This window comes from Jaculus jaculus, chromosome 8 (genome assembly GCF_020740685.1).
Source record: "Jaculus jaculus isolate mJacJac1 chromosome 8, mJacJac1.mat.Y.cur, whole genome shotgun sequence".
Lineage (NCBI taxonomy): Eukaryota > Metazoa > Chordata > Mammalia > Rodentia > Dipodidae > Jaculus > Jaculus jaculus.
In genome coordinates, this window is record NC_059109.1 from 9,480,094 (window position 1) to 9,490,361 (window position 10,268).

The window sequence follows — 10,268 nt, forward strand, 5'->3', positions numbered from 1 at the left end:
TGGAATTCATTATGTAGTCTCAGGCTGGCTTCAAACTCAGAGTGATCCTCCTATCTCAGCCTCCCAAGTGCTGGAATTGAAGGCGTGTGCTACCACGCCTGGCTCAGCAACCATTTTTATTTATTTATTTTATTTGTTTGAGAGAGAAAGAGAGAATGAGAATCAGTGCACCAGGCCTCCAGACACATGCAACACCTTGCTTGAGCATCTGGCTTACATGGGTCCTGGGGAATTGAACCAGGATCCTTTGGCTTTACAGGCAAACGCCTTAACCATTAAGCCATCTCTCCAGCCCAGCAGCTACTTTCTTGATTAAAGGGGAGGGTGAAAAGTAGGAGCTGGAGATGTGGAGGCACTGTGAGTGTGCAGGACTCTGCCTTGAGAATGGCAAGACGGTGTCATCTCAGTTCACATGGATTTCTGGGTATTTGCCAAACTCTTAACTAAGTTTCCAAGAAGAACGCATTCATTCTGCTTATCAGACCACGCCTTCTTTCCCAGGTTTCGAGTGTGATAAGTCATGGGAATTTGACCCCAAGACTACCTACCTACTGACAGAGCACTTGATCATCTCCCCACTGAGTCCCAGAACACTGACAGCCAGTTCTGGGCAAGGCTATGTTCGGCTAAAAGAATCAAGGCTCAGGCACCATGAAGAACCAACAAACAAAACCCACCAAGTGTCAACTCATTAAAGGCACACAGGAAGACTAGAAAACCAGCGTATGACTCAAATATTAGGGTTCTGAAGGAGATAGCCCAGTGGAAGATCATTTGCCTAATATGTGGGGCGCTCGGTTCAAGCCACAAAATAGCAAAAAAATTATAGACTTATTGCAGAGTTAAAATATTTTTTCTGAGGCTGCAGAGGTGGCTTACTGGTAAAGGCACTTGCCTGCCAAGCCGAAGGACCCAGGTTCAATTCCCCAGTACCCATATAAAGCCAGAGGTACAAGGTGGCACATGTGTCTGGAGTTCATTTGCAGTGGCTAGAGACCCTGGAGCACCCATTCTGTCTCTATCTGCCTCTTTCTCTCTCTCAAATAAATAAAATATTTTTTAAAAATAACTTTTCTGCTCATCACCCCATGTTTCAATCTACAGAAACAGTCTTCGCCTACCTTCATCCCTGTAGCTATCTGTAGACAGAAGCAATTTTTTGTTTGTTAGAGAGAGAGAGAGAGAGAGGCAGATTGAGAGAGAATGGGTGTGGCAGGGCCTTCAGCTGCTGCAAATGAACTCCAGATGCATGTGCATCTGGCTTATATGGACCCTGGAGGATTGAACCTGAGTCCTTAAGCTTCTCAGGCAAGTGCCTTAACTGCTAAGCCATCTCTCCAGCCCAGAAAGCAATTTTTTGGAAAAGGCTTTGGTCCAAATTTGCTCATGGACTGGTCCCCACCCCTCTCCCACAGCAATAGCATCCAGAACCAGTCACCGCACAGGCAGGAGAGGAAACTTTGAAGCCACTGCCTGCTTTCTATCAGGGCCAAGTGTGATAAGAACACCAGTCTAAAGTACAGAGAGCACGCTTGACCAGGGCTTTCCTGGTGTCCCAACAAGCCTCCTCTCACACCCAGTTACTCTTTTTATTTATTTTATAGAGCAAGAAAGAGGCAGAGAGAGAACGGGTGCACCAGGGCCTCCAGCCACGGCAAACTCCCTACGCGTGTGTCACCTCGTGCATCTGGCTTACATAGGTCCTGGAGAATTGAAACTGGGTCCTTAGGTTTCACAGCCCCCCCCCACTCCAGTTGCTTTTTTACACTAGGAATAGAAGCAAGTCACTGGACAAGCCCACACCCACCCTGAGGTTTGAAGAAATCAGTAGATCTGGTTGACTTCCAGGACCTCCACAAGGGGTGAACTATTCCTAATCACTGATACTGAGCTGCTGGCTCTATGTGTGAGCTATGTTCTAACCCCATCCAAGTGAGAGAGGGCTTCTGAAGAACTGAAGTGTCCTATACAGTCTCATTAGCTGCACGTTAGAATCGTCTACGGAGGTTTGTACCCTATCTTGCCATCAAATTAAAACTGCTTGAGGGCTGGAAAGATGGCTTAGCAGTTAAGGCACTTGCTTGCAAAACCTAATGATCTGGGTTTCATTCCCCAGTATCCATGTAGAGCGAGATGCACAAACTGTCACATGCATCCGGAGCTGGTTTACAGTGGTTAGAGGCCCTGGGGTACCCATTCTCATTCTCTGTCTCTCCCTGCTTGAAAATACGAAAATAAAAATATTTAAAAACTAAAAAAAACATGCTGGGCGTGGTAGGGCATATCTTTAGTCCCAGCACTCAGGAGGCAGAGGTAGGAGGATTGCCGTGAGTTCAAGGCCACCCTGAGACTGCACAGTGAATTCCAGGTTAGCCTGGGCTGCAGTGATACCCCACCTCTTGAGAAGTGGCCTGTTCTGAAGAGGATTCACAGGGACTTGGTCAGAAGTCACTGGCCAAGCCCTGCGTTTCACATGCATTATCTCATTTACTTTGTGACTAAACTGAGCTATGTCCAATCCCACAACCCGCAGAGGGACAGGTAGAGAAGTTCCTGACATGATTCCAAACCCTGCCTCCCAAGCATGTGGGCCCCCACACAGCTGTTTCCTTGTCGCTCTTCTCAGTGAGCCCCTTCAAAATTGTCACGGGTTGACCCTGTTACCCAAGTCTGGAACACAAGCATGAGCAGAGAGCCTCGGGAACCTCAAGAAAAAGATTTATTGTTCATTTTTGTCACCACAAACTCATTGGCAACAATATAGACCTTGGATTTATAACTAGAATAACCAATAATTGTTTCCTATGGTGAGTTGATTATTTGAGTAACACCAAGTACACAGATGACAAAGGACCTCTGTTACCCTTTCTGAAATCTCTTAAAAAGCAGAGAAATAGAATCAATGCTGCCACCTAGTGGCCGGCCAGAAGGAAAACCAGGTAGCGCACTGCAGCTACGTCGGTTTCTATCTAGTGCCCTGGCCTAGTGTCAGGCCAAGTACTCCCAACCCTCCTGCAGAACAAAACAAACACAGCAACATTTCCCAAACAGCCCCTTCCAGAGTTCCCGTCCACACGCTGAATACAGAAACCCGAGCCTGGCCCATGGCACACTCCTCCACTGCCCATTCAAAGGTCAGTTTGCTGAGTCCCGCGGCCAAGCAGGGATGACAGGACACAAACCACCACCATCTTCAGCTGCTCACAGTGTGTACACAGTGATCTTGATGTCTGTTGCCTCAAACACCTCTTCGATTATTGCAGATACGTTTTCCCACTGCAGCCGATCAAGACCACACCCAATCCTAAAAAAAAAAAAAAAAGGAAAGTGTCTCATGTTTCAGCCACTGGCTAAGATAGTCACAAAAATAAAAATAACTGAGCACAAGGCATCTACATTTGCTTCCATGACAGTGTCCAGGCAACCATTCCTTCCCTTTTCTGGGGGCGCTATCATTTCCAAGCATAAAACTTACCTGGTCTCTCACATACAGGAAGACATGACAATGAATCTTTGAGTCAATTCTGATTGTGAAGTCACCAACAGCTATCACTGCTTAACACGGTGATACTTTCTAATTATTTCACACTGCATTTAGAAACGTGTAACTCACTATCCCACAATCCTCTATTGATGAAAATTACTACAGATAGATGGGAAAATGTTGGCATCTAAAAAATATACATATGAAAGCGGGATGTTAGGGGTGACTAAAGAAGAGGGACCGGTCTCTGCCGAAAAGGAAGTCAGGATAAGATGTGGGGCACTGTGGAAGTTAGGATAAGGTGTTGGGGCGCTGAGGAAGTCAGAATAAGATGCTGGGGTGCTGCAGAAGTTAGGATAAGAGTTGGATGCTGCAGAAATCAGGATAAGAATTGGGGTGCTGCTTTAGATTCCGTGTAACACACTAGCAGGAGACCTCAGTTACCCCAGAAACTCACCACCTGGCACCTTTCTGCCGCTTTATTGCCCCTCAGCACCTCAGAACTCCAGGACAAAGGGAAGCTGAGAAGTGTTAACTTCAGATCATGCCATGACAATCACGTTTGGACTTGGTATGCAAGGTCTGAGCACTTGAGAAACGAGAGTGAGCACGGCTTAATGTAAGGGACATGGCAGTCACGCGCAGTCACCAGCGCTGGGGCTAACCCTGCGCAGTCAGCACTGATTCCAAACTTTGGGGTCATAGGAAAGGCAGAGGGAACAGGACCGTTTCCTGAAAAGGAAGCAAACCGTCTACGGCATTCACAATGTCATTTCTTAGGTCCTCAGGGTACGCCACTCAAGGGGCAGATCCACTGGCTGCTGCTCCGCTCAGCAGCAGGCACAGTGGGAATGCACAACCTTAGCTCGGAATGGCCCAGTGGGGTCACAATTGCTAGTCTTGGTTCCTCAGCTTCTGCTGCTCGGGATGGAGACCAAGCTTCAGGCAGCAGACAGCAGACATCTAACCCTCTGACTGGATGGCAATGACTGCTCCCAGCTGAGATGCCCATCCTGATTCACCCAGTGTAAGCTGGAAAATGGTGCCCAATGACAACCTCCAATCAGAGCAGATAACAAAGTCTGGAAATTTATCTACCTTATTTGTGTGTGTGTGTGTGTGTGTGTGTGTGCACACACACACACACACACACACGAGTGCCAGGCTCTCTTATGCTACAAAGGAATGCCTGTCTAGCTCTACGTGGGTGGCTGGGGAATTGAGCCCAGGCCAGCAAGAACCTCCAACCACTGAGCCATCTGCTCGGCCCCTTGTCTACTTTTAAGTCTATATTTTCATTAGGCCTGGAACTGTTTGTACGGGCTTAGAGAGGAAGTCTCCCCACCAACCAAGTCTCCACTCAGGGCACTGGATGTCCTTGCCTGGGCATGGAGAGGTCGGTGACTCCGTTCTTCAGACAGTGGGACTTCATGGCCTCTAGACTCTTCTGTAAGTTCTCATAGGTTGGCTTGTGGGAAGCCCGTTTCTTCGTAATCTGAACACAGAGAGGATGCAAGCACTCATTAGCCCAAATGACAGCTGATGGGAAGCCGTCAGCGCCCTCCACATCCTGAAAATTACAAGTGCATTTTTATGGAATAATTCCTCTGGAGCAGGGACAACAAATGTTGGCCCCAGGGAAAATCTACTAAACAGGGACGGGGAATGCCAGACTGTGCCATGTAGCAACCTGTCCTTTTCCAAGGACACCCCTGACATTAGCAAGCTGTGCCCACTGTTGTCCTTTATAAGCAAGCAAGGTGAAAGTCTTTGTGGCCCTTCAAAGACACACATCTGTGACAAGGAACGCATACTGTCTGAAAATTCCCCACTGGACATATTTTTGGACATGGTTGCTTGTTTGCTTTTGTTTCTCTACAAAAGAAGAGAACCTGGTAGCTTTCCTAATGAAAGGCACGTCAGCGTGAAGAACAGCATTTCTTTTTCTTTTTTTTTTTTTATTTATTCTTATTTATTTACTTAATAAGAGACAAAGAGAAGGAGACAGAGAGATAGAGAATAGGCACGCCAGGGCCTCTAGCTACTGCAAACAAACTCCAGACGCATGCGCCACCACATGCATCTGGCTTACGTAGGACCTAGAGAATAGACCCTTAAGGTCCTTAGGCTTCACAGGCATGCACCTTAACTGCTCAGCTATCTCTCCAGCCCCAAGGACAGCATTTCTGTCCAGAAAAGGTTGTAACGGGTTGGCTCCAAGCCACCTGCCACCATCTCTAACAAAAAGGAACACTCATGCTGGGGCCAAAGAGCACGTGGAGAGGTGGAGAGTCCCCCCGCAGCCAGCCAGCAGGGGCCACGTGGCTCTACAAATGCCCCTCAGGGAAGCTGTCTTTTGAGATGGAGTTTCTCCTCTGTGGCTAGCAAAGAAGAAAGTAGGTGAGGCATGCCTGACTTCTTGGCACACTCTCAGAACACAGACTGATGGGCGGCACAGCAGCCTGACCTCCTTCCTGACCCAGTACTCCCAGGGCCCAGCAGCACAGGAGCTGAGCTGTCAGGAAAGCTGTCGCATTCTGCCATCCTTGGTTGTCTCAAATGCAACAGCAGGAGCAACACAAATGCAGCATGGCCCCCCTGCTCCCCAGCCTGGGAGTGCGTGAAGCCTTGGCCCCTTCTTACCAAGTAATATATATAGCGCCCATCTCTCTTCAGAACAGCCACTTCTCCAGATTTCTTCTCTAAGACAAACAGTTATTCAATAGCAAAAAGGAAGAAGAAAACCCAAACATCAGTCTCCACTCTTGAGATTTAAAAGGAAAAAAAAAAAATCCTTATAGCCCCACGATTACCTCAGAATTAATAAGTTTCACCTGTGACGAAACTGTCTATGACCTTTTGCCCTACCCCATCTCAAATACACCTTCATTTGTCTACTTAGTTGTCTTGAAACTGTTTTAAATTTTTATTTGAGAGAGGGAGAGAGAATGGGCACACCAGGACCTCTAGCCACTGCAAACGATCTCCAGGTGCGTGCGCACCTCGTGCATCTGGCTTAGGTGGTGGGTACAGGGGAATAAAGCCTGGGTCGTTAGGCTTTGCACGCAACGGCCTTAACCATTAAGCCGTCTCTCCAGCCCTTAAATTGTTTTAGAGCGTGCCACTTTCTGTGTGTCCAGGTTGCCTGTGCACTTGTGGAGTATACAGGCCAGAGGACAGTCTCAGATAGCATTCCCAGGAATGTCATTCATCGCACAGGCCTGGAGCTCACCAGTTAGACTAGACCGGCTGGACGATGAGCCCCAGGGAATCTCCTGCCTGCACCTCCCCAGCGCCAGGACTACAGGCTCAGGTCACCATGCCATGTGGGTCCTGAGGTCTTCGTGCTTGCAGGGCAAGCACTTTACCTACTGAGCTATCTTCCAGCCCTAGAACAGACCTCTTTTTTAAGTATGCCAGACATATTAATTCAACAATGGGTTTTTCCGCGTGACTTTGTTTTTGGCGGGGGGAGGGGTTGAGTGCTGGGATTAAAGGCATGTGCCACTATGCCTGGCTTTACAGTTTTATGTTAAACACTAGAAGAATCCTTTTTGTGTGTACAGTGTTTTTCGGTTTATTTATTTAATTTATTTATTTGAGAGCGACAGAGAAAGACACAGAGAGAGAAAGACAGAGACAGACAGACACACACACACACACACACACACACACACAGAGACGGGGGGGGTGGGGGGGGGAGAATTGGTGCACCAGGGCCTCCAGCCACTGCAAACGAACTCCAGATGCATGCACCCCCTTGTGCATCTGGCTAATGTGGGTCCTGGGGAATTGAGCCTGGAACCGGAGTCCTTAGGCTTCACAGGCAAGCACTTAACCACTAAGCCATCTCTCCAGCCCTTGTTTGTTTTTCTGAGGTAAGGTCTCACTCTAGGCCAGGCTGACATGGAACTCACTCTGTAATCCCAGGCTGGCCTCCAACTCATAGCAATCCTCCTAACTCTACTGTGATTAAAGGCATGTGCTACCATGCCCATGCCCAGCAGAAGAAACATGTTAACAAGTTCTAATCCTTGAGTTCTCAAGCCAGAAAAGGTGTCATCGTTGCAAATCAGTGTAATACAGAGCAGTACAAAGCTGCTTTTGTCCAGAATCAGAATGATGGATACACAGTGGCTCAGGAAGCCTGAAATTCAGCCTGAGAAACAATTTCAGAAGCAGCGCAGGTGTCTGCAATGCACAGCTCTGACTTAAAGTCACTGGTCTCAGGTCACAGGAGGAGTCTGTAAGGGAGAACAGGTTTCTAAGCTTCTCTTTAGGGAGTAAGTAGAAACAACTGGGTGTGGTAGCCCAAGCTTGTAATCTAAGCCCTTGGAAGGAAGGCAGTAGGAGCTACACACTCAGTTCTCGTCAGGCCCCTTAAACTACAGAATGAGATCTTGTTTCAAAAAACAATAGGAAGGAAGTACAATATTAAGGTAAGGACCAGCACTACAAAGCAACACTTGTGGACTCTGCTAAGCACTTTAGCTATGGAAGGTTTCAGAGAAGTGACTATTGCCAGAGAAATTTTAAGATAGAGGAGGAGATTAGGAACTTAACTAGTATTCAGATTTGGCCTGGTAAGGTTCCAAACTAGAGGACACTGTGAGGAAAACCTGAACGTGAAGAGTTAAAGGGGGCTGGAGAGATGGTTCAGAGGTTAAGGCACTTGCCTGCAACACCTAACAATCCAGGTTTGATTCCCCAGTACTCACATAAAACCAAACGCACAAAGAGGTACATGCATCTGGAGTTCGTTTGCAGCGGCTGTAGGCCCTGGCATCTCTGTCCACCTCTTTTATCTTTCTCTGCTTGCAAATAAATAATTAAAAAAAATAAATAAAGAATGCCGGGCGTGGTGGTGCACGCCTTTAATACCAGCACTTGGGAGGCAGAGGTAGGAGGATTGCCAGGAGTTCGAGGCCACCCTGAGACTACCTAGTGAACCCTGGTCAGCCTGGGCTAGAGTGACACCCTACCGTGTGGAGGAGGGGGAGTTAAAGGCACTCAGCTGCTAGAATAGCCCTCTCTCTTTCTTCATGCACATGTTAATAAAGGGTAACAAAACATCAAAAGATGCTTTAAACAGGACCAAGAAGGCAAGGTGGTTTCAAAACTCACGCTGGTTTATCAGTTCCTGCACCCCTCCAAACTTCTTCTTGAAGAGAACAGCTATCCCAGCGCCCATGCGACAATCCTCACTGATACAGTGGGCTAGAGAGTCTGTTTTGGGGCATGCAAAAAGGTCTCCTTTCACATAGGTGATCTAAAGCATGCAAGAGGAAAGAAAATGTTTTGTTAGAGACAGAAAAATACTATTTCCTTTCAGATCCTTAACTGTGCACCCCGACTGCCTCTTGCCTGCCTCTCCATCCAAAAGGAACTCTCTAGACTTTAAAGAGTTAACCACAGCGTATTAAAAGTAACTGGTCCCTGCCTAGCCTTTTATTAGTCTCACTTAACTGAATCTGCTAGAGAGAGAAAAAAAAAATCCAATTATTGGTTTAGTTTTTCTAAAAAAGTGGTTTATGCTTTTGACCTCAATAACTCTGCATTTCAGTCCACCGATAAGTTAATAACTTGTTACGCACTCTGCTTCCTTCTGGATCTTCATTAAGGCTGCTGGCCATGATACTGGCTCGTTATTTCCAGAATCTAAGAGATTCTCCTGCGATGGAAGGGAAAACACAAATAAATGCTCAGCCTGACCACCCATTTAAGTACCACCACCCCACCCCACCACCACCCACAACGTGTTTCACTTGAATGTGGGGGTTGGCCCGGTTCCTACTGGCTGAAGGAGGATGTGTGGGTGGATGGATGAAGGAGAATGGATGGACGGATGGGCTGCGCCGCTCTCTCACTAAACAAGAAGCAGAGGCGGTCCTTAAGACACACCTCCTCATTTCTTCAAAGCTTCTAGCAGAGCGGGTTTGGGATGGTCCCCTGCTCTCTGCAAGACGCCAAAGTCGCTTCCTGAGTGGGTTTGGCTTAGAGGGACTTGACAGGGTCATCAAGCCTCGACCTAAAGCTTACGGAGCCGAGGGCGGGGAAGGAGGAGGAGGCCAAGGCGGGGAGGTGCATCTCTTCCCCCAGAACCGGGGTGGGGATGGAGGGAGGAAAAGTGCAGACCAGCTTCCGGTTTCCTCCTTCCCTAGGGAGGGTCAGTCGTGGGGATGACCGCGCAGGAGGGCGTGTGCCGGGGTCATCCTTCACTTTGCACTTGGAGTCGGCCGTTACGAGACCCACCCCCCCCCCAACCAAGCACACAAACACCGCACCCCCGGCCCGCAAGGGAAGGGGTCCTGGGATCCGACCCTGGTATGTGGAGGGGGAACAGCCGCGACGCCGAGCCAATCCCGGCCGCGGCCTCGGCTCGCACGCATCCAAGATGGCCGCCTCCGTCCCGTTAGCGGAAACGAACCTTCTAGCTAGCTTAGCGGAGCCCGCTCTCGGTGGTGACGGCCAGAGAACTTCCGGCGGTGATTTCCGTAAAGCCTCCCGCCGCCGCCCGTGCATGCGCAACAAGATGCAGCCCGCTGGCCGGGAAGAGTGACGCTTGCGCATTAGGCACCCCGTGGGTGTGTCCCAGTGTCCAATTAGGAAGGCGCGTGGGCGCCTGCGCGGTACTGCGCTCCGGAATGTCTCCGAGTTGAAAGGGAGAACGCGTCTACATGGCGCCTGCGTAGTGCCTCGGTCGGAGGTGTGGAAGGATCCAGGAAGTGGGCGTGGCCCTGGTGACGCCTGCGCAGTGTTCTTTCGGGGGGGAGGGGAAGAGAGA

The 10,268-nt window shown here is 48.9% G+C and overlaps 1 protein-coding gene across 7 annotated transcripts; it reads right to left on the reverse strand.

Moving 5' to 3' along the window:
• Nucleotides 1-2,702: 2,702 nt before the first annotated feature.
• Oard1 (O-acyl-ADP-ribose deacylase 1) lies at nt 2,703-10,055 on the reverse strand. 7 transcript variants are annotated; one of them, XM_045155817.1, is made up of 6 exons: nt 9,912-10,055; nt 9,079-9,155; nt 8,609-8,753; nt 6,128-6,186; nt 4,867-4,979; nt 2,703-3,304 (listed from the first exon to the last, which is right to left on the reverse strand). In XM_045155817.1, the coding sequence occupies exons 2-6, from the start codon at nt 9,115-9,117 to the stop codon at nt 3,202-3,204; spliced, it is 459 nt and encodes a 152-aa protein (XP_045011752.1). In that variant the 5' UTR covers nt 9,118-9,155; nt 9,912-10,055; the 3' UTR covers nt 2,703-3,201. The 7 variants fall into 7 exon arrangements, with proteins under 7 accessions (XP_045011752.1, XP_045011750.1, XP_045011754.1 ...); XM_045155815.1 differs by having other exon boundaries at nt 9,805-9,924; XM_045155819.1 differs by lacking the exon at nt 9,912-10,055 and adding an exon at nt 9,769-9,857.
• Between the last annotated feature and the right edge of the window lie 213 nt (nt 10,056-10,268).

Bases quoted from the DNA above. Each gene is read 5' to 3' on its own strand.
- Oard1 (XM_045155817.1), bottom strand. From the start codon at position 9,117: ATGGCCAGCAGCCTTAATGAAGATCCAGAAGGAAGCAGA. The intron at 8,754-9,078 runs GTGCGTAACAAG...TGCATGCTTTAG, and splicing joins AAGATCCAGAAGGAAGCAGA to ATCACCTATGTGAAAGGAGA. The intron at 3,305-4,866 runs GCAAGGACATCC...TTTTTTTTTTAG, and splicing joins ACCGACCTCTCCATGCCCAG to GATTGGGTGTGGTCTTGATC.